Here is a 24,696-nt window from a genome sequence, read left to right as displayed (position 1 = left end):
TAGAAGCAAATGAATACGTGGCAAAGCAAACTAAGCGTACGTTAAAATGATGCTGCTTCAAATAAACTTCATCCATAAAATACAGAATGCAATAGCTGAACTACTCTGAAGTCCCAAACACTGGTAAATATTAATAGGAAAACACGTGCTGAATAGCGTGCTCACTGAAAGCAGCTGGGAAGGAATCTGACACACAGCAGGATGAGCTCTCCACATGGAATTCTGCTAAATTCTCTGTTACTTGAGCAACCAACATTAATCAATATACTAATGTTTTCTTATATCTCAGTTCTTATTTGAAACACTATGTAAAAGCCTAGCCTAGTTTACTTTCATTTTATGAACACAAGTGAGGAAACAGCTATACCAACATAAATGCATTATCATTTTATCAGATGAAGCTTCTTTACTCTAGAAGTGGGCAAGGTTCACATTTTTTGGGTTCTAAAGTATCCAAGCCTACAGCTATTTTAGGCTTTTCTATTGGCAGTGTAGAAAAGTACAAGATCCTGTAAGATAACAAACGTTATTTCATGATAAATGGCAGCTCAAATAAGCAAAGCTCAGTCATTAGACCTGGCCAGAGAACACCCAGCACTTGAACTGGACATGAATGACCTGCAATTTAATGCAACGTGCACACTAGCAGTGTAGGCATATCCCACTTTAACACAAAGAATTAGAAAAAAAGAAGAAAAAGAATGCTTGAAGAGATGCATTTAATAAATAAAAAAACAAACCAAGAGATGTAATGAATGACAGAACTGGATTAAGTCATGCAACATTGAAAGTTTGACAGAACACCTCACAAACTTTTCTTGTACTTTATAGTGACAGAAAGCATCAAAGAAGTCTGAAAAGAAAGTTAGAACTTCTGCTTCCTTATGAATTGCTAGAAAATTTGGCAGCTTGACAGAATGCGACAGAGCTGTGGATAAAAAAATTGTCATTCAACAACCTTCATACAAACATCCAAGACTGTGGTCTAGTTATTTGCAGCAAGGAAGATGTTTAATTTTGTATTCCACAAGCAATCATTTTCAGAAGAAAAATATAGGGCTATTAAGGAAGGAAATTACAGCACTGCTGAAAGAAGTGTGCTGTAACTAGGTAAGCACTAATTACATTATATTATCATATGTAATTGCAATATTCAGTTACTGAATTAAACCTTGACCCCCCCCAAAAAGAACCAATGCAGTGGAGGAAATATGACATTTAAGGCATTTAAAGACATTTAAGCTTCACTCTCAAATCCCATGAAGTTCTAAGGTGAAGTGAAGCACCTCATCAGCCATTGCCTTACTGCTGCAGAAAGATGAATTGTATAGGCTCTTCAGACAATACTAGAATTTAAATAAGAACTAGAAAAAACAATAAATGTAATAGCCTTATATTAATTGTCTTTCTTCTGGAAATCACTTACATAATCACCACAGAGGGAAAAAAACCCCAAACTCGTCATGCAGAAGGGAGGTACAGTCTAAAGCTATTCCAAGAGTATTTTTATAGCTGTTCTTGCAAATTAGCCATTTTGTTCTATCAACCAGGAAAGCAAATACTTTGCTTGAATTGAGATGACAACTAATTTTTGCTCTGAACAATGAGAACTGCAGTCTCAGAAGGCTGGGAAAAGCAAAGCAAGTCCAAAACCTACTGTGTTTAAACAGAGATACCATATGAATACACAAAATAAAAGCACAACAGTTGCCATGCCAAGGAGGAGCAGATGGCAACTCAGAGCAGAAGTCAGTAACTCAATGACAAGTCATAAGAAATAAGACCCATCAACCAGTTCTTCACCAGTCTCCACTTTTTTACAGGAGTGGGACTGAAGGATTTCACCTGAGCAAGTCCCACTTGCAGAAACCCTGGGCCAGCCATGGCTGCCTCTCCCCAGAAGCAGCTGCTTTGCTTGGGCTCCCCAGAGACCTCCCACAGGCTGCACTGCCCATCTTCCCACCACCTCCTCCTCCTCCGCCCAGCCACCTATTTTGCACATTGGAAACCCCTCCCATACAGCGGCTTCCTTTAAAGGGCAGGACCTGGGGGAAGAGCTGCTGTAAAATACAGGAGGAAATAGAGTTTTACCCACAAAACACATGTTCACATGCAGAGTCTCCGGTTTGACTTCACCCAGCACACTTCTGTGAGCACACACCCTGTCACCAGCAGTGCCCAGGGTGGCTCATGAGCCCTTCATGCCATGCCATGTCCCAAATGCCTCCTCACAGCTACACAACAGCCAGACCAGGCTGCATAAGGGCAGCTCCCCACAGGAAGAGCTGTTCCTTGTGCCCTTCTCCCCTTACTTTGGGTCTTACAGAGGACTATCTGCCAAAGTTAAATGATTCTGGTCTTAAATGTCTTTTTCTTTTTTATATATATTGTTGACAGAGGTTTCTTATTCAGACAAAACTCAAAGATAAGGAAGGTTTGGGAAAGAAAGTGATAATGCTCAGAGTTTAAGTTAAATTTTCCTGTAAGCAATATGCCTTTTTTTTCCTCTCTCTTCAGTAGCACTTGAATTTTGCTTATTGGGCTGCTACAAGATTGCTCTGTTGTTTGAACTTTCAGTTACTTGGGAAGCTCCTTTCCAATCATAAACTGCTGAGAAAGCAGGAATGCAACTAAAGAAAATAAAAGCACAAGCTCTGGTTTTCAGCCCTCCAAGAAGTGAAATTCGTAAAGTGAAGTAAAGTGAATTCGGAGAAATTGTCATTGTGAAACATGCTTTGAAATAGAAGAGGTTTAGCTTTAAATGCTGAACACTGCAATAGCTATTTAATTAAAATAATTCTAGATATCAAAATGCTCATCTTGTCTACTGCAAGTCTGGTTGAAACAAATCACCCCCACTATTTTACAGTCTCTTCTCTATTACCTGCTTTTAAACTGTTTTGCAAGACTACTTCCAACATCATAAATGTTACAATTGCTTGTAAATTTAATACAGGAGGGAACCCACGTATTTGAAATGGCAAAATTCTCAAATGATTTTTACCTTGGTGATCTCTGTAAACTTTTAAATTTGCCAGATGCCCTAATCAAATAAGGAGAGGTTTACTGAATATTCACTCTTTCAGGACTTTTTTCAAGACCTGAGAATCTGAGGAGGAAGATAATTCAGAGGAAAACCTTGAAAGAATGCAGTAAAATAAACCTTCTTACCAAGCTACAGTTACCTGTAAAGCCTTATTGCCAAAGTAATACTAATATATGAGAAATTCTACCAGAGTGAAAACTTGAAACTCTGAATCTACAAACCAGATGTAGCTTATGACATTTGATACCAGACTTCCTTCTCTTTGGCTGCTGTAATCATGTTTTTAAATGATGACCTCTGGTAATGAGTCTCTGATGACTCTGCCTAGGTGCTCAAAATAACTTTGAAAAACTGAGTCAGAGGAATCATTACTCAAGAACAGCATCACTCAGAATCTTACCAGCTCTCCAGCACAGAAATGAGAAACCTTGAACTGGTAATTGCTGCCATTTAACATAAACCACGTATCACTGAACCTTTAAAAGACCATAAGGCCGGACAGAAAGACAAAAGAACAGAAAACCTATGTCTTCATATAATAACTGTATCAGTTCTCATGCTCATCCTAGCATCTCACTCCTCCAATAGATCAGGAATCTGTGGTTAATCTGCATTACCACTTTGCCCTTCTCTAGTCATCTTGTTTCCCCTTAAAAAACAAACCACCAAACCAAAATAATCTAAAAAGCCCCAGGAAGTACCCCCACATCTACTTAATACTAGCCTAAAAGACCCAAACAACATTTTACATCCTTAGACTGTAACATCAAAATCATTGCTTCATGTAATAATTTTGTTCCATCACAACCTACATACATCACAACCTACAGATCATCTGTGATCTCATGTTTTGAATTATGTCTTGTTTTGCTGAATTGAAATAATGGAACATGTTGAATGGATTAGGATGTGATCTGCATAGAAGAGGATCATCCCAACTCACAGATGCCTTAAGATTTATTAACTGAATCTTCCCTTAAGATGAGATTTACGAAAGGAGTCTATTTCCAAAGTTAGGACAATGCAGATTAACAGAACACAAAGTCTGGGTATTTTGGAGGGTTTAGCACAGAGGGGTACTTCACTTCCCTACTGCAAATCAGAACAAGGAATTGTTTCTAACCAACTCAAGTGATGGTATAAAGGAAAATGTGGGACTTCTTTGGGAAGCCTTACACTGCTGAGAGTAACAGAGAATGAAAAAGAAAGATGAAAGGAAGGATACACACTTAGGGATAATAATCTTTAAAGCTAATGTGCTAACCTTTCCCTCCCTGAAATTTTCATATGTAAATCATGACCTTCCTTCGCCACAACTACAAGAACCATGCTGAATTCAACTATACCTGGCCAGTGACATTAAAAGAGAAAATCCAACATGATTAGACGGACAAGAAAGCCTTGAACAGCATTTCCTTGTTTTAGAAGTACTGTTAAATTGTATCTTCTTTAAAGAACAGAATATTTAGTCTAAGCTTTCATTTCAAAGAACTTCCTCCCACAAAAAGGGGCCCAGTCCCGAAAACAGAACCAGATAAATGAGCTCTCAAAGTACACAAACCATTAAACAATCAAGAACACAATGGTGAGATATAAGTGCCCTTAAAGTTATAAAGAAAAAAACCTGTTGGAATTGACAGTAAGAGCGGCCCAACTTCACAAAGCTTATCAACAACTGCCTTATGAAATACCTCTCTTGGGAAAGCAATGTCACCAACACCAACAATGTTACACGAATAAATCAGCTCCTAGTTTCAACTTCTAAATTAAAACTCTCACCACATGTTATCAGCACAGGTTCCAGAAGAACTGGAAGAACTGTCTGCCCAGAGCCCATTCAGTTCTCTCACTTCCTTCTGAAATCAGGGCTTAACAAATGGCAAAACATCAGCCTTTTCAAGAAAAGGACTTGCCTATATTTAAAAATAATAAATAAGTTTAAAAATAGGCTAAGGTAGAGAGAACGTTGTTTAAAAGCCAGCATATTGCTTCCTGACATTTCTAGCTATCCCTATTCAATGCAGCTCAAAAAACAAAAGAAAGGACATGAGTAAAGCTGGGACTTGGCAAACCCCAGTGGGGAAATAATAGGAAAGGCCAAAGAAACCACGAAGGAACAAATATAAGAATGACAATTTCACCTGTGGCTTTCATAAGCAACTATGACAGAAACATTTACCAAACTGCATCTTCCTTGTGACCAAGTTTAGAATTTTTTTTAGGCTCAGGCACTTTCTATGTCACATCATTTGTGACACAGTTAAAAAGAAGGAATTAGTAAGGTTAATTCTGCTTCTGAAAAGCATCCAAAATCAAAGTATCCAGCTTAAATCACTGGTTCTTAAATGTGGACATGAAATTGCTTTACCTCTGAAGTTGGGTTCAGTTAAATGACTGTGAAACTCCAGAAGTCTCCTAAACAACCTTCTTTTTTTTCTTATTTTGATAGGGCTTAACATTTGTTTCAGTTTTTTGAGCACATAACCTTGAGCAAACCACAAAGTCCACTGCCAAGCTACAGTAAGGATCTAGCCAACAGAAGAACTGCCTCCAGAAACCTTAGATCCTCCATTTCCCATTTACATTTTCACCCTTCTCTGTCAAAGTCTCCTGCTGCCAACTATACCACCCCACCCAACCTTCGGTATCACCTCTGAGCAAACTTTCAACTACTGCAACTACCTAGAACTGGAAAAATGACACCACTGTTTCCATTCAGAGAATATTTTTGCTATTTCAGCAACTTACTGTACCTTAAAAACAGGCCTGACAGGTGTTGGAGTAGACTCCTGGGATGTCCATACAGCAGGGGATGAGGAGCAAGAAAGGAGAAGGAGCAATGGCCACTGCTAATTTAGCTCACATCATCAGACATGGCCTCCACAGCCTTCAGAGTGCTTAAGGCCTGTTTCGACAGAAGACTCCCTACCAAGTTGCTAGCTGACAAATATGCTAGGAAAGCATCAGTAAAGGCTTCTTGGTATGAAAATAGTAGTCCTTTCCCCTAAAAGCTTTTATTGTTTCAATAAGAAATGCATTGCTTTTGAATGGTACAGAGAAGAGCCAGCACATTACTCAACCGTATATCACATCTGCATACATGAAAACTCAAGGAATTGAATTGCTCTGGTTTATCAAAGTGGGAGCAAGAAAACTGGCCAAGGATTACGTGCTAGCTATGGAAGCAACCTCTATTTGCATCCTTCATCCTCACAAAATCTAACACCTTGATTCAAGCATTTGTAAATCTTGTAGAGAAAATGATAAATCTGAAAACAGAAGCTGGGCAAGTTCAGATTCAAAAGAAAGATTTATCAACAGCAAGAGAGATGGTTTAAAAACAACAACAAAAAAGACAGACTGAATTTTCCATCACTGAAAGCATTCAAACCAAGACTGAATTTACCCCCAGCCTTCCTCAGAAAGTATATTCTAGTTTAAACAGGAATCAATTCAGGAAGCGCTAACAGCCCATGCAGCACAGGCCAGGCCAGACTGTCAGTCACCCTTATCAGCTATATAGGATTTGACACCATTAAAGTTCAAGAATTCATACTCCAGACAACTACAGTTTAGTTTTGTTAACATTTCACATAAAATACAAACACACCTTGCATATTTCTTTCAAAAAGAGGCAATTTGTGAAGGAGCACAAGCAGAAGGTGAGAAATTTGTTTACAATTTAAAAAACAGAAATTTACGTTCCAAATGAAATGGTGACTGGTTAGTTGGCTGAGCTCCTAAAAACTGTTTTTTCAGCCAGTTACTCCTTTACCCTGCTCAAAAAGACAATATATCCTTTACTATAGCTGACGTTTGCACAACATGAACAAAATAAAATCCAAACCAGGGCAGTTGTCAGAGAGGGACCCATCTCCTGGGCAGAGCTCACAGAAAATAAAGTAAGCTTTTCTTCAACACTGCTCAGAGTTACCAGCATAACAAAATAATAGCAATAAAATACCAAAATACTCTTTCTTGACTACCACTTACCAATTTTAGCCTTCAAGTCAAAGTATATTACCATATCTTGCATTGTGTAGAATGAAAAAAATTGCACCACCTGATTTTAAGCCAGTCTGGATTAGGAAGTCAGAAATTATACGCCCTTCCGTCTGGGGCCATAATGTTTCCAAAAAATATTTAAAGAACAGCAAAGTGAAAGTTTCCTAATGTATGAATAAAATGGATCATGTATTCGGCACAGAACACAGGATCCCATGAGGATACTGCACCTCAACGTGAGCTGAGAAACAGCACACTGGTTTAGTACAGTACCTGCCTCACATACTGTGTATTATGTGGTATATACTCACCAGAAGTAATTTTCTTGCTACCTACAATCGTTAGATTGAGTAAAAAATATTCACACACACATCCCATGAATTACTGGAACTCGCCAATGTAAAAACCAAGTCTATTAACAATATTCTGAAAGCTCAACAGAAAAACAAATTTCACTATATTGACTATATTCACTGTATTTTTAAACTGCCTAAGTGATTTTGAAACCTAAAATCAAGTTCTCGGTGCTTCAGAAAAAGTTAATCCAAACCTGAGCCACCATCAGCTTACATGGTTACAAAGACAGCTACTTATACACTAAATCTGACACATTTAAGATGTGGAATTTCTTCAGAACTGAGAAGAGCAACATAAATAGTGCACTGTATGAGAAAGGCCTCAGTAAAAGGAAGTTTTTTAAACTGCTAGCCAACCTAATGGAATCAGGTGACTCAAAGTAATACTTCAAATACCAAAAAAGTCTTCCTGAGATACTTAGACTAGTCACAGATGAGTTGCTGGTGCATGTTAACTCACACCTACACAAGCAGAGATGCTTTCATCAACCAATATAGTAAACAAATATTATTTGTTTAGAAAGGGGCCACTTTCAGATAGGATGGGCTAATTTTGACAGCAGCATTAGCAGCAGATACTGTTGAAGAACTGAACAAAACAATTTAACTTCCTGTCTATTTTTTGTTGCTGTTGGGTTTGGTTTTTTTTTTTTTTTCGCGTGTAAAATCACAGCTTACTCTTAAGAGGTCGCGCAGTGCGGACTCTGTGCTCCCACCAGAGACACAGCACAGCCACCCCCGGATGCCACCGAGGGGGTCAGCATCAGCTGCCCTGCCGAGCGGGCCGGGACAGCGGGGCCGGGACAGCCGGGTCGGGACAGCGGGGCCGGGACAGCCGGGCCCGCCGGTGGCCGAGGCCTCTCCCAGCGCCCCGCCGCTCCCCGGGCAGGGCGGCAGCGGGGCAAGGGGCGCCCGGGCTGCAGGAGCAGCACCCTCGGCCTCCGGCGGCTCTACGACCCCACGGTCGTTCCGCCGAGGAGCGGGGACGGAGGGGCACAAACACAGCAGAAAAACAACTTTCCCCCGCCCCGGAGTCGCCGAGCCCCGAGCAGGCGCCGGGCAGTGGCGCCGAGGCCCGAGCGCGGCGCTCCCTCCGTCCCTCCCGCGGCCGGCGGCAGGCTCCGGGGAGGGACCGGCTCCCCCGGCTCGCAGCCCGTCCGCCCGGGACCCCCGCCCGCCCGGCCGGGCCCGCTGGCGCAGAGCCCCGGGCGCTGCTCACCTTGGTGGCCATGGCGCTGCCGGCCGGGCTGCGCTGCCGCTCTGCCCTCCCTCTCTCTCCGTGCCGCGGCTGCTCGCTCGCTCGCTCGGTCGGTTGGTCGGTGTGTCCGGCCCGCCCGCCGCCGCCGCTGGGCCGCGCAGGCGGCTCCTCCTCAGCGTGCCCGGCCGCCGCCGCCGCCTCCTGGGGGCCGCTGTGCGGCTCAGCAGCCAAGCGCCGGCGCTGGGCAGGCGGGGGCTGGTGTGGCCGCGCCGCGATGCCCCCGCCTCGGCCGCCCTTTCCGCCGGCTCGGCTCGGCACCGGGGGCAATGGCGGGGCTGTGTGCCCGCAGCCTTTCCGGCAGGGCCCGGGGGAGGGAAGCACCCGCCGCGCCGCGCTGATCCCCGGGGGAGCCGCCCCGGCCGGTCCCGGGGGCGATGGGGGCGGGCGGACGAAGCTCACCCACCCTCCATGCCCTCAAGGGCTTTGCTTTGTAGTCCGAGTTTGGCCTCACATTCGCTCGCGTGGGGGAGAGAGCCCGCAGGAAGGCGTTATGTGCCCCTCGGGTGCCTTTGAATGGAAATTTCAAAGCAACCATACAGCAAGAAAAGCAATTTTTTCCTCGGCCAGGCTCCATCCACGGCTGCCAGGGCAGTGTACATCGTCCCTGACCCGTTTTGGCCGGGCCTTGGTGTACAGCAGTTATCAGCAGCAGTACAAGGCACCAAGGAGCTATAGCTGCTCAAGGGCGGTAGCGTTCCTGTTGGGCACTCTGACCATCTCATAAAAACTGCCTGCAGCCCCACTGGACTCCCAGCCTGCAGGAGAGAGGAGATGGGAGGCTAAAGCAAAGGGAATTTGGAAATATGGTGGCAGTGATCGTGTAAGGTACTGCACCATCCAAAAAGTGCAGCTTTTTGTTGGTATATTTATAGTGGTTGGCCTGGGATCAGGAGACTTCCTTTCTGTAGAAGGAAATACACAGTAAAATCATCAGGGACGCCAGGGAGAGCCCCAGGAGGCAGGTAGGCTGTAGGGAAACTGCATAGAACTCTACATCTATATTTCCTTGCCCATAGAATTACAAGCTTTTTTTCTGCCATTGGTATAGTTTCTCAGTGAGAGCTTTATTAAAAGAGAAAAATACATTCATAGGCTGAACATTGGAAAAAATTTTCCTAGTTGGACCTGTGAAATAGTTTCCATGGAAAGTGAGGATGAGGAAATAAGAGGAAGCTGGCTGTTCATTCACCACCACTTTTTGAGTGATTGAACTGATTAACTTCAGAAGTTTCCAAACTCATTTGCTTCTGGTTTTAGCTTTTTCAGAATTCAATTAAATACAACATTTCCAACTTCCTACTCTCTGTAACAGCAGTACCTAAAGTGAAACCTTCCTGTGTGGCTCACCACTGACGTTGTTGGACACCACCTTTAAGGTGAAGTATTGTATTTAGCATCAGTTTTGCCATGTGGTCCATCAATAGACTGGCATCTCATCTACCTTACAAGCAAAACTCCCTGAAAGTGGCTTCATTCCTGTACTAAGGCATCCTGTTCTTCCATTTTCTCAGCAACATTCTTTCCAACATGGCATGTTTTGATCCTTTTTTTATAAAAAGGGGAGAGGTATGGAACCCAGAGACCCAGCACTGTCTCCTTTAGGGATCCCTAGCTGATAGGACTGTGAAGCACCCTCTGTCCTTTCTCCAGATGCTGCTTTGCTATGTGAAATATAATAAACTTGTGGCTTTAGCATAGGCTTGAGTTTGTGTCATTCTTTACCTGTGGTCAGCACAACTGCCAGAAAAGTTTAATGTGCAGCTGCTACCCAGTGTGGTTTAGCAGAGTTCTGCTTGCCATCTGGGGAATGAAGAGCACAGTCATGATTTGTTCAGCCTCTCTGTGTGCTTAAAGCCTCCACAGTTTTCCACTGTGAGGTACTCCTGAAAATGTCTTACTTGTCAAGTTTGGGGGATGAAGGAAATATTACCATTTCTCTCAGTGTGAGAGAATATTCTGAGGAAAAAAAATTAATGGGATTGTTGCAATACTATTTGCTGTTAATTCTTGTTTCAATGAAGATATTCTTAGGAATCACTTTGGATTGCAACTAAACCTATCCCTTCTTAGCAGTAAGCTAACAGAGAGCCAAACACCCACAAATTGCCAATGAAACCGCCTAAAATTTGCCAGACTTCTCAAATTAGTTACTTTTCTGCTACCAAGCTGTGTCCTAGTTAATTAGGACTGGATGTTTGCTTAGCATTAGACATAAAAGAAATCTCAGTGGCTTCAGTGGGGTTGTTTACATATCTAAGCATTTGGTAGCTTTGAAATGTAGCGCTCTGTGTGGAGTTTATCAGCTTTCAAACACAGCTGACTAATTATTCACTTCGTACTAAAGCCCCAATGTATGCTATAATAACTATCTCCACCTCAGAAAAAACTAATCAGTGACAGAAGAAAATCTCCTACCCAGCATATAAGTAAATTCTCTTACAGTTTTTTACTAGGTGTGTATTTTTGCATCTAGCTGGTCTGCAGTGGTTCCCAGGAACGCAGAGTTCATGGGGAAGTGATCTTCTGCAGAGCCTCATCAACTGAAAAGCTCCTGCCAACAGTGCTATGCAGAGTTTTTAAATTAAAGCTGGACTCTGAGAAGGGACGTGGAGAATATTTGCTGAATATGTTCTCTGCTCAGCAAGGCCTGCCTGTAGCTTCAAGCTCACAGGAAGTCAGTGACCTTGTATGTTCTGACTTATGCAAACTTGGTGGGGAATGATAAAGAAACAGTGTTCTTCAGATAACCTTCAAACTGAAAACCATCTGGAGAAAGAAGTACATTTTGGATTTATAAGTTACCGTCCTCAGGAGCTCCTTGAGGTGGTGCACCTTGGATTTGTCCCTGCTGGGAGCCTGTGCCCCTGGCAGTACCTGGGTGATTGAGGTGGCCCTGAGGCGTTCAACTCAGCTCTGGAGGCATTTTCAGCAACAATTATCACTAGTGGCAAACAACTTTGCAAATGGAGCAGGCTGTCAAATATATGTTTCTGGGAAGTCTTTGCAGGAGGCATACAGAGATTATATTGTCCTAGGTCTTTAGTTTCAAAGGTGTTTTAAAAAGTAAGAAGTGATTTAATTTTTTTCTTGGTTGAAAGCCTAACAATGTGGTGTGCAAGATAACATCAGTTCCACACTAAATGCTTTTAGCCCAAGGTTTCTAACTACATTAGTCAGGAAAGCCTAACAATGACTAGGGAGCAATTACAAAAACATTCCAACTATTTTTTATTCCTTTTAATTATCATGTTTACCTTAGTCACCTGATACACACCTCTTTGTTTAAGAAGGGGTAGGTATTTTTCACATTTTCAAAGCCTCAAAATAAAATTTATTTTGTTTATGAATCAAAAAGAGAAGTACTGTATTCTTCATCTTCAGAAGTCATATCTGCACACCTTCACTCACTTCTCCCCAAGTGGTTCTTTGGGTGTCATGCTTCCTCTCAGCTGAGCAGTTTCTCTTTCAGAATTGTGTTAACACCATTTCTTCAGGGTTTCTGAGAAGTCTGCTAGATAGCAATATAAAATAGTGCTTCCTCCTATCTTCTGTATCCTTCCCTCCCCCAGATTTGGACAGAAAATGATAGAAGCTGCCACATGCATGAAACCTAGTGTTATCTAGGAAGGGAGCAGCTGCTGAATCCCATTTGTGCATTGCTCTGTTCAGCAAAGTCCAGTGGCATCACTTGCAAATGTACCTTTAAAATACATTTAACAAAATGTATTCTGAGCAAAAAAAATGCTAATATTTTCCTTTGTTTTATGTTGGGAGCTTTTGGACACAAAGCACATGAAATCTTGAATCATATGGCATTTGCAGGAAAGCACGATTTTACCTCTCATTACCCAGAACTATGCGTGGCAGTTTAAAATGATGCTCAGGAGATTACAGACATGCTTTCCAATCTCACTCTGCACCTGGTGCTGGAAGATCACTATCAAAACAGTAAGGCAGCCAGTCCTGAAATACTGTTGGATTTTAGGTCCAGACTTTCCTGGAAAAGCTGCTTTAGAAAATTGCACCCAAAATTGCACCCACATTCCTGGGAGTTTTCAGTCTGAATTTCTCTCTGAATAAGCAGTTCTGAGAAAAAATGTGCTTCATGCATTTGATTGTGAATTAAGGATTTTATCTTCTTAGAGCTGATAATCCAATACCATTATTATCTGAACTGTGGCATATAATGTGGGCCCTTTTCAAGGTAAGTTCTGTTTCTATATAGTTATATTTCTAATAAACATACAGCCAAGACTGGTTTTGTGCTGTGTATGAATATGCTGTTTTCTTTACACTGTGGGAAAAGTGCAATGCCACGCTTTGCCAAATTCTTTACTCGGGGCGTTGGGGTGTTTTTAACACATCTTTGTGAAGCTAACAGTTTGAAGTCATGGCGGACTCCCCGGATTCAATTTTCTCTTAAAAATTCATAAAAACAGCTTTCACAGAAGATGTGAAAAAGCTGCTCAGCTACTCAGAAAAAAAAAAAAAAAAGAAAGAAAAAAAAAGAAAAAAAGAAAAAGAAAAGAAAAAAAAATAAAAGAGAAAGGGTGGGTGTTCCAGAGACAAGATGTTGTTGCAATGCACTTTCAGACATGGTCAATTTTTTGAAAGCACTTTTTATCTTTTTTTTTTTTTTTCTTTTGTGAAGTTCATTGCAAAGTTCATGTTTTGGTGCTGCTTTGATCACATTCAAGGGAGAGGGAGGGAGAGGGAGATGTATGGATTAAATACCTAGTGCAGATCCTTATAGATGAACACCATGGCTGCAACAGTTCGGAGCTTTCTTGGTCATGATGATCTATTCTTTAGATAATAGTGGGGGGAACAGGTTTTTTCTCCCTTTTTTCCTTAACTGAAACCACTGTTTTGAATAATTTTGGTATTCTTTTTCTCACTTTTCAGCAGAATAATCAGTGATAGATGTATGCAATTTTTAGCAGTATAAGCTTTGAAAGAAATTATACAAAAATCATGCTTTCTTGCGCAAGGTGTTTCTTAAAACACCTAACACTAATAAAATTCTTACTTTTTTGCATTCCCTTCTGAGCTGTACCCTGTTTGGTATTATAGATGCTTACATCTGAGATGGGATACTTGTACCTACATATATGTCATGCACTTTTAGATGGTTTAGATCTTTTGTTCATACTCTATGTTCATTTGTGTTTTCAATGCAAGGGCTGCTGGGATCAGTAGGCTTTGAACTCAGCTTCCCTGAAAAATAGGATACAGTTTAGTAAAAAGTATATTTTAAAAGAGATGTTTCCATTTTCTTCTTGCTAGTTTTAGTAAAAGTGACATACCATTAGCACTATTGATTCTTGCCACTACTGACCCTTTCCATCTGGAGTGCTGTCTGCCTGTGGCTTATTTCCATTTTTCCTGTTGTGGTGGGAGGGCTGTGCCAGCTGCTGTGCCCTCACACCTCAGGGGACTGCAGTTTCAACAAGCAAAGCACCAGGAGTGTGATCCACTACATATTCACCTAAATGTACAGATACATAAATGATGAGGTCAACTTTAATCAGCTTTTGCTTCTTAAGATGGCATGCAAATTGTCTTCCAACACACAAGATAGCTGATTGTGCTAAAGATGTAAATGATTATTCTCTGCTGTTTAGATGAAGGACCAGCTGTTTGTCCTCACTGAGAAGAAAGCTACAGAAGGACAAACACGGTCTGAGCCCTTCTGTGCTGGTCTCTGAGTTTCTTTGGAGGGGAGCAGTGGCACACTGTGAGTCTGCCAGTGTAGCACCAGGCTGCAGTGTTTTAAGGCCCCTTAATGAAAGTAGAGTCAAATCTATGGGCATTTATAATTAAATTCAAAGGACAGCAGTATCAAACCTTTGTAAGGCATGTTTTGCTCTGCATTGTGACAGTGAGCAAGCAAACCTGCAGACCCTGTGGATAAATGCTCTGTCATGAGTATATGCTTTTAAATGTAAATAAACTAATTTGTGTGCTCTCTTTATAAAAACAAGAATTATCATTTCATCTGACCAGCATTGGATTTCAAATGTATTGTATCCGTGGTTTACTCTTTGCACTCCAGTGTGCACAGCAGTCACTCACAATTTTTCTCCATGACACAGACAGATGTTTTGGGTCAATACAATTCTGACTTTTCAAATAGTTTGTGATTTTCCATTTCTAACAGTTTATTACTCTGTCACATTTTTTCTGTTTTCATCATGGAAATTTTGGGGATTTCAGGGTCTCTTGTTGGCTGTGTTTCCATACATAAGGAATTCAGTCCTGTAGCATTCGTATTGTGAGATCACCAAAAAAGACTAAATCAGGTTTTAGTGTCCTTTAACCCTCAAATATTATTTTGAGCCACTGATCCCTTTAGAAATAATTGTCAGTGAAATTATTTCACAGAAAGAAGCTGCTGATGAGCAGGTCTCCCTGCATTCACAAACCCACCTGTAATGATCACTTTAAGGTCAAGGTGATGAGAAATGCTTCAAAGCAAATGCAAAGGCAGTATTAATTTCCACTAGCTGTTCTCTGTAGCAGGGTTAGGGTGCCCTGCAGCTAGAGAAAGAGCTATGAAGCCTCTTTCTAGTGCTTATACATTTCTCACTTGTGTCAACTCGTGTTAGATCTCCAGTGCATAATCTGTCTTCTAGCCCAGACAAATCCAAGAGGGGATAAAATAAAGGGAACAAGTAGAAGCTTTCATGAGTTGCATTGTACTATAACTAGATGTAGACCTCTTATAAGTTTATCCTGTCTTGAGAGAGGAGCTTGGAATCTTAAGGTCCCTTAAACCCTTATGGTTTGTTTCTGCACATTGTAGCCAATTAAGATTGTGCTGTTCCAGTACAGAGATAATAATGCACAAGAGAAGAAAGAGGAAAGCCTATGACTAGATGGAGGCTACAAAAGAGGCTTTGTAGGCTGCATCTCTTGCATTGCTGCTAAGGAATTTATGTGACTGTGGGCAGGTCAGAAAATTTCAAGTATCTATGGGGTTTTTGTAACACTGCCACAGGTTTTGAAGAAAAGCATTTTCTTTGGTTGCAGGGTACAAGATGGTTGATTAGTAAGAGTATTAAATAGTTGGCAGTTCCAAGGTACTTTATAGAATTAAGTATTCTAACCTCTTTTAAAAATCCAGTATTACTAGCAAAACCAATGAGTCTACTCAAGCATTTAATTTATTACCAATGTTAAAATAAAAATGATACCTTAGGGATTTAAGTGCATTACTTCTTTCTGTATGTGAGATGTTCATACTAGCTGGCACTTCTTTTCTTCAAATTATCAGAAGCAGCCCTAGGGATAGGTCTAGCTACCCAGGAAAGGCAGATGTCAAAGCCCCTACAAATATTTCCTGGAAATTTGACTTACACTGAAGTTAAAGAGAGAAGACAAAGAGAAACAAATTCTGCTTCTCCTTTTTCCAGAGTACAGATATTCTTAGTTTTTTTTTGATTGAGGGTAAAATTTGGAGCTTGCTCTGATGAGGAGCTCTAAACACATTCTGTAAATTGAGAGTTCCCCTTTAAGTTTACTTATTCAAACTGTTCAAACTGAAAGGGAACACAGCAAACACAGCACCACTCAGTCATGTGCCCTGTTTGTGGTTAGTCACACAAAGACAATTTTTTCAGATGCTAAGCTCTACTCTATTTTTTTTAAATAAAGAAGACTGAACACAGCTGCTCTTGACATCAAAAACAGTCACTGAACAAATACAAAAGCACTATGCTATCAAAGTAACAGCTGACATTACTGCAGTGAGCTTACCTAAGAGATGCTGAGGACAAGACCTGCTATAAGTATATAATATATATTATATATATATAATATATAATATATAATATATAATATATAATATATAATATATAATATATAATATATAATATATAATATATAATATATAATATATAAGTACCTTTTCTCATTTTCTTGAACCCAATCTGTGGGTTTTTCAGCATATCACATCCTTCAGTTTGTCTCTGGTGGTGTGTTTACCCAAAAGGTGTTCTTTATTAGAAGGTTGCTGGTGTTTCCTATCATTGCTGCATTAGTTCAAGGAGTTTAGAAGAATAAAAAATTACTGCTACAGAAAATGTCACAAAATTAAATTGAAAAGAGACTCCTTAAAGTTATGATAACAAATGGTAGAGGAAATGTGACTGTAATATGACATTTAAAAAAACCCAAACAAATATAAAACCCCTTAAGCAGTGCAGTGAGTCATGGAACCAAATATTTTTAGTTGTCTTTTGTGAATCTTCTATTTCCAAGCTTTGTTTTCCACCATAAACAATGCAGGATTCACCCTACAGTGTGAGATAGGACTGGTGGCAGCCTCTGGCCATCCAATCTACAATTATGGCCAATGTACCCGCACTGAACATTTTTCCCACATTTCTAAATAGCTGACCTGTCCGTTGGGTTTCCTAAACATCTCCTTCTTTTCCTTGCAGTGCAAATTCAAAGATTTAATTCCACATGAGAACCAGAGATTACTTTTCCCTGGAATTTTTAATGGCAATGAAATGGAAGAATTTCCTTTTCAGACCTGCAGAGAAGCGAGCCCTGGGCACTGCAGACCACCATCAAGGAGGCAGCTGCAACACAGATAGAAATCCAGACCTCACCTCATCCTGGTCCCTACAGGTGGTTCCTGACATGCCAAGAAGTTTTTCCCAGTCCACAGAAACTCACTTTTGAAGAGGCCACTTCTCTCATTGCTAACCTCTTTACTGTTTTCCCTAGCAATCCCCAAACAAACCCTGCTGAGCTTCTGCTTTGACCCCAGCTGGCAACAGCCATTTGTTGGCTGGTTTGGGTTTTTTTCCCTCAGGCTGCAGCTGCTCAGCAGCTTCCTGGCACAAAAGCAGTTCTAACTGCAGACTGCTCCTCAAGGACAGATGACTTAAAGACTGAAACTCTCCAGCCTCTCAGTCACATGATTTGGGGAAGGATGGGGACAGGCAAGGTGGAACTTCTGCACAAAGGCTGTTCACCTGGAGCTAAGAGGTGTTCCCTAACACAGGCCAACCTATTCACCTGTATCCTATGCCCAATGAGACAGCCAGATATGTCCTTTTAAACAAAAAGGACTGTTTCTTTAACTCAGCCATCAGAATATCCTGATCTGATCCAGCAGGGATATCTCCCAGCCATGTAGATGCCATTATTCCATTCATGTGGGCTGACTGCCTGGAAACATCTCTGCAGCCAAATCTACAGTGGTGTCCCCTGCAGCAATTGCTGCTGGCTCACTGTCCTCAGCCAAATATCTCTGGCTGTGTTACAGCCTTGGATTTTGTATTCTGAGTCATTTTTTCTCATTTGTTTTTATGTAAGATGTTGAGTCTCCTTTAGGACTGTTTTTTCTGAAGGAAAATCTTGACTCTTCTTATGTTTAATTACAGAGCATGTGAGAAGGGACATTTCAGGTTGTTTTCTACTGAGTTCCTCTGACACCATCACTCCTTCAGGTATCCCCATTAACTGGCATTTTTTGCTTCAAGTGTCTTTCCAGTATAACTGAGCGTGATAGCTGTTATTCCAACCAGCTGGCTCCTGGGACATGAATGCCAACAGACAGTTCAGAGCAACCTCATAGCATTTATTATTTCTCCTACCTGCTTAGCAAAGTCCAGATTTCACAATGTCAAAATAATTGGAATGTTACCATCCATAGGAGAAGTTAAACCAGCAGATTTTGCTATGGGCTTTCAGTGAGCCAGTCAAATGAGGAAAGGGGCTGCAGTCTTGTTTTAAAGCATTGGTAGATGAATTGCTGTGCAATGAAAGTCTCTGTTGGCTCAGTGACAACCTGAATCAGCAGAGAGCTGGGGCCTGGCAGGGATTATGCTGCCACTGCTGCTGCTGTACTTTGCTCTTGCTAAGGCTCGTTCTCTGCCACCAGTGAGAAGCGTGTGGGGAAGTGCCCTGGCTGTTCTAGGGGCCAAAGGTAATTTCAAATAAAAGCTGAATGTGTAATAGCTTTTCTTTTTCAGCTTTCTGGTCTTGTATCATTATTTGGCCATTCTTTCTCTCAAGCAGAAAATTGTCTCCACCGATAAGGGATGTCACAGTGTATTTCTGTTTAAATCAGATGATCATCTTATTTGTCAAGCAAGACAAGAGCCACTTGCTTTACTGTGTAATCCTCATGGCAGAACAGCTTGTGGGGCTCCCCATAACTTCAGCAAAAGTGCTCCCAGTGACAGGTACTGATTCTCCTTTCTGATACCTCATGGTCACAAAACCTCTGGAAGTGCACGCTGCTGTTGCTCTATGCTAATGCCAACACAGCAGAACCAAGTGCCTACAGCACTCCTGAGGTTTGCCAGTCTTCTGTGACTTTTGTATTGTAGGCTGAAGGCAGTCACTGACACTGCTAAACCACAAAGTTTTTCTCTGGCTCCATTTTGGCCTGGGAACATCCCCGGGCACACTGGATTTCCTAGGGCACACACTTTCTTTACTGGCCTATACCAGTGTAGACAACCTAATATAGCAGAGATCCTGACCAGGAAAACCCAGCAATTTAGAGTTTAGACAAGGAGTAGGATAAACTTCTTGAGTAGTCTTAGAGTTTTGTGAGAGTTTGGGTGAAACTGCTCACATCTAAGATATTTCCTTGTTCAGCCTACTGCATTTTGACTACCAGAAATTCCTCTAGATAATACTAACTAACACAGACCTTAGCAGGAGAGGTGGAATCAGAGTTTATGTTTAGTGGTGAAGGAATAAGTGAGATTTGTCTAGTATGTCATCTGAGTAGTTTGAAACACAAAACTTAACTGGGTGCTTGATAGGGTAATTATCTTGAAAGTTATGGTGTGCAAAGACATGCAGAAGCCTTTTGGACTGGGTGCAGATTCTGGATTCAGCAACTTAGACTTTAGATTTATGAACTGATGGATACAACTGACAGGAACAAAGTATGGAAATGAACAAGAATATTTAGGGCTTCTCAAGACTGAGACTGACACAAGAACTTCAATTGGCAAAGTGAACGTGTGTCCTACAAAATGTCCTAGGCTAGAAAGCCAAAAAGAAATACATGCTAACAGCTATGCTTCCACAATAATTCAGAGCTGCTGTTTGAAGTACTGTATATCTATTTTCAAACACATATAGTTCAGTAGATAAGAGTGTACTTGCCAAAGCCTATGCAAAAAGCTAGAAAATTATTTTGTAAAGTTATCCTCCTTTGAAATAAATTTAAAAGGAATGAATTTATAATAAATTAAAAAGGAATAAATTTGTATTAAATTACAAAGGAATGCTAATTGTCACATTTTTATTACAAAGCTTGGCTTGGATAAACTAGCGCATGAAATAACTTAAAATAGCTTTTCAGTCATTTCTTTGGTGATCTGAGCTTTGAGACCTGCATAATTGAGTAGGAAATATCTGAAAAGCTGGCACATAATTTGTTTTAACTAAGAGAAGTTCCCTAAATTTGCAGAGCCAATTTTTAGAGGATTCTAAGATTCTGAGGTTTTTGGAGGGTTTGGGTTTTTTCCTTTATTTTGGGGATTTTTTGGGGAGAAGTTTAAAAACATTGACACTAAATTCTGTTAAATGAACTGTGAAATCTGACTTTTTTTGCAAGAAAACTCTCTGCTTGTAAGATTTTGGAGACTTCTCAGCTTCAAATTCTTTATAAACCAAGAATTCCTCATAACATTCTTTCAAAAAACATTCTCAGCTGAGGTTTTTGAACCTGAGTACTGTTGCTGGATTTACATTTTCAAAAGCTATTCCACTGATAGCAATGGACAGGAAAGCTTATTATGCAGCTACTTATATATAGGGGAAAATATACTGCAGCAATAAAGGAAACCTTAATATTTGGGCCACTGAGATAAACAGGGTAATTACAATATTTAGCATAAAGGTAGAAGTCATAGTTCAGAAAGAAAGGAGGTAGTATCTATTTTGGGTTACAGATAAGCCACAGCCCAATGGAAAAGGAAGAAAATGTCCATTCTTTACTATAAAACTTTGTATTTTGCCTTTATTGAACAATGTGCTTACACTCCCATAGCATAGCATTTCCTTTTACATGTGTCCCAACGCAGGACAGGATGGGGGATGAGGCTTCAGAAGATAGGAAGAAAGGCTGCATAACACCAATTTTAAACAGAGGGAAATGGAGGAAGCAGCTAATTATAGTCTTTTCAGTAGGAGGAAAGCTCTTGGAAGAGCCCTGGCCCTTCGGGAGAGACTGGGAAGCGAAGTGGCTGTCAGGATGTCAGGATGGCTTCACGGGAGCGGTCCCAGCAGACAAAGAGCATCTGGCTAGGCAAGGAAAGGAGGTCACATTTGAAAGCAAGCTATCTAGAGACAAAGACTGATCCTAATCTCTCAGATATGTTAAACCTGCTTCAAGTAGCATTTATCATTGCTTTGTTTGGGGGTGGGGGTGCTACCAGCACTTTTTCAACATGACCTGTTTTCCTCATCCGGCAGAGACAACAAGGAAATTTTTTTCTGTCAAAGGAAAACAAACAAACAAACAAACACACAAACAAACCAACACCTATCAGGAAAACTCAAAGTTCATGTCAGAAACAGATATATTCTGAATGGATTTCGGTCAAAGTTTTTTAGTAATATATTTCAAAGAAGATTAAATATTTAAATCTGGTCATGATGCTTGTTCTGAGAGAGAAGTTCTGCAGAAGGCCAGGGAGCACAGCTCAGAGACAGTAATAGGGCTTTGACCCAGAATATTTCACACCTGGGAGGGAGTCTCCTGTTTGGGATTTCAGAGACAGCATTATCAAAGCTACTGAATATCACAGCATAGGATGGGGAGCTTAAGAGGTTCATCCTGTCATTCCACTACCCTTCTGCAGTATCCTTCTTCTCAAGCTAAGGAATTTTAGCTTGCACCACTCATTAAGAAAATGAAATAATATTTTTTCCTAGTAGTTAACCCAGGTGCAGAGAAGTTAAGTACAGGATTTTGTAACCTTTGCTCACGTTGGTGATTGCTCACTCGTGTATTGTAGCCAGAGCACTCAGTGGGACTGCTCATGTGTTTCTCATGGTCATCACCATGAGTAAGGATGATACTACCCAGCCCAAGTGCCTGGCACACAAGGTTGCATGGGAAGTATGTGGAAGAGCTGGCAGAATTCTCCCAATTCCAGTACCTCTGCTGATCAAATAGGCAAAAGTTCAATGCTATTAATGTAGGAAGTTATATTAATACAGTAGAATCAAACTGCAAGTGGTAACACATGAATACAAAAGAATGAAAAAGGGACCTGTGGACAAGCATGGCCTAGAAGTATAGACCCTGTGTAGGGAGAAAAGAATTTAGTGCACAAAGTTCCTTTCAGTGACATTAGGGGTTTTTTTGGGTGGAGGAGATGTTTCCACAAACTGTTATGTACCATCCTATAGCCAGAGCAAGACTTTTAGGGGCAGAGGTCAATGGACCAGGAGAAGAGAAATGGGATGTCTGGTTTTTAATTAATTAAAATATAGGTGGATGGATTCCATCTCTGAATAAAAGTTCTTGGTTTTGACCTCATTAACCAAGTCTCTGAAGTAAACAAAGCCTAATGAACAGTATTAATCATGTGATATTTTATTATAATATTGGATTAATATATTTCCCAAAGAAAAAGTTTCTATAGGACTTCATACTCTCAGGGAATTCTGTGGAACTTGTAGGTGGGAGGAAAACACTGTAAAAGTGACCATATTTAAATTCAAAGTGCTAACAGATCAGAGAGTGATTTAGCCACCAAGCTGTAGCTATCTCACTAAGGGCCTTTAATCAGTTCCACCCTTCAGCCATTTCTTTGGACTCATGGCAGATAATATTTCCTTACAAAAGATGATGCCCCCAGACCAGATCTGCTCCTCTCTTGACACTTAAAATGCTTGAGCAGGTGCTGGTGTGGGAGGCAGCAGCTTTTTATCCGGAGCTATCCCTAAGAGGGAGAATTACAGGACGGCACAGTCAGCACAGCATGCTAATTTCCATTTTCCCTGTTCTCAAGTGCAATGAGTGTTTTTAGGTTTATGATAATGATTTATTGAGGAGGCTTTTAAAACTCAGATAGTTTTTTGTCCTATGCCAGACTGAAACAAAGCAATATTATTTGTGAGATAAATGCTAATCATTCATTAGTAAAACTTTCTGCTGCGTTCCAAACCCTCTTGGCTTTGCCTCAGCCGATGGAATGTGTACATTTGGATTTATAAAAGCAGAGAGTGGTTTTGACTATAGGAAATTTCTTTTAGCACTTAAATAGCAAATCAAGACAAAATAAAACTTCTTGCATTGTCTCAATTTCAGAAAATTGTAAACAGCTTCTTTTTTTCCCCCTTCTCATTTTTTAGCTTTTCATAGCAGCATAAATAAAGCTGAAGTGTTTGCTGCTTGGTTTGTTGGTTTTTTGGGTTTTTTTTTTTTTTTTTTTTTTTTTATGGAGACTTTACAGCCTAGTAAGCAAAGGAGTTCCTGAATTAACTCCATTCAGCAATCTACTGGCACTGAGACTGCTCAAACACCACATTCTGCTCAAGTCTACACTCTTCGTGTTGCTTCTTAAAACTAGACATTTTGCATTCCTTTTTGTAGCCAAAGAGCCCTTGTGCAGATTTATCTCAATACTGGGAATCCTCACAGAGTTTTAGTCTCACCAAAGCTGACAGACAGACACCCCTTTACTGACTGTGGACAAGCTTTGGATCAAGACTTATGCTGAGCCCCAAGTCAGAGCTGTGGCTGGGCAGACAGATTAACCTCTTTTCGTGGAAGGGAGCGTGACTCAGTACAATGAGCAGTCAGCTGTTGCCTGCCAACAGGCAGAGCTGTCCTTTTATGAAATTTAAATTGATTGCCCCTTAAACCCACCAGATTTGGAGAAGGCTGCAGAATTGGGATGCTGCTGTCCATGTATTCTCCTACATGGCAATCAGGAAGGTGAAGAGGAATAAGTCTTATATCTCCAGACTTCTTACAGTTCCTAAAGCAACGAGTAGCAGCAGTGATTTGTCAAGTTTCAGTGCAGTTCCCCCTCATTGCCCTCCTCACCCAGTCCTTGCCGGAGGCAGAGCTGGCTTGCTGCAGTGACAGCAGTTCTGCCCAGACAGCAAACTTCTGAGAGCAATGAGCTCATGGAAACTCATGACATCCAAACCCTCATTTCCAGCAATGTTGATGCGTGCAAGGTGCCAGCCCTCACTACAATTACAGCAGTGTCTGTCTGTCTGTTCTCCTGGAGCACAGGAGCACCGTTTGTGCAGGGACAGGTAATTTAACTTGCTGTGCTGGCTTGTCTCTAGTTCTTTGCTTTTTTGATAACTTATTTTTGAAGGTACTTACAGCATGACAAGATAACCTATTTTACAGAATATTCCAGAAGTATCACAGAGAGCCATTGAGAGTGTACACACAGCTACTCAAACTTACCTGGTCAATACTTCATATGCGCATTAAAAATTCTTGAGTGTATTAAGATAACTTAAGCATTTTGTTCAAATACTATATTTTAAGATGGATATACCATTTTGTGATCACGAAAATGTGACTGAATCCATGCTTAAAGTATTTTCATTAATTTTGATGGGTCTACAACAACATTACACTTGATCACAAGTCTCCAAACTCAAAATCTGAATGTTTCTCCATCAGCACTTTGCAGTGACAAAGAAGAGAGAAAACCCTCACTTTTTTTTTCCAGTCACTGCTGCCTTTGTTACTTAATTTCACTGCAGCTCAGATTACTTTTCCTTTGAAGGTAGCATGTATAATTATTTGCTGAGCTAGATGCTAACAGCACCTATCTGGCCTCAGACATGTAATAAAGTTGTGCTCTTAAATCTTCACAAATCATTATTTAATCCTAACCTTACAATTAAACTCTAGCTGTGTGTTCTGTGTTGCTGGCCCACCGCCTTTCTGCTTTAGAGCAGCCCCTGATCTGTGCCAGCGAGCTTGTTGCTGAGGTCACTTCCAGTGTGGCCAGCATCTCCTCACCTGAGGGCTCACACCCAGAAAAACACTCAGTGATTCATCACTG

General features: G+C 40.9%; 1 protein-coding gene across 2 annotated transcripts in view; it reads right to left on the bottom strand.

The window, feature by feature from the left end:
- The window catches only part of SNX9 (sorting nexin 9), a 61,774-nt gene extending 52,765 nt beyond the window's left edge, over window positions 1-9,009 (bottom strand). The window contains exon 1 of one of the 2 annotated variants that reach the window (XM_064708223.1): window positions 8,627-9,009. In XM_064708223.1, coding sequence (XP_064564293.1) covers window positions 8,627-8,638 — 12 coding nt within the window. In that variant the 5' untranslated portion in view covers window positions 8,639-9,009. The remainder of the gene's footprint in view (window positions 1-8,626) is intronic. The other variant, XM_064708222.1, reaches the window with a different exon arrangement.
- Between the last annotated feature and the right edge of the window lie 15,687 nt (window positions 9,010-24,696).

This window comes from Zonotrichia leucophrys, chromosome 3 (assembly GCF_028769735.1).
Source record: "Zonotrichia leucophrys gambelii isolate GWCS_2022_RI chromosome 3, RI_Zleu_2.0, whole genome shotgun sequence".
Taxonomy (NCBI): domain Eukaryota; kingdom Metazoa; phylum Chordata; class Aves; order Passeriformes; family Passerellidae; genus Zonotrichia; species Zonotrichia leucophrys.
This window is presented reverse-complemented; position numbering and strand designations above follow the sequence as displayed.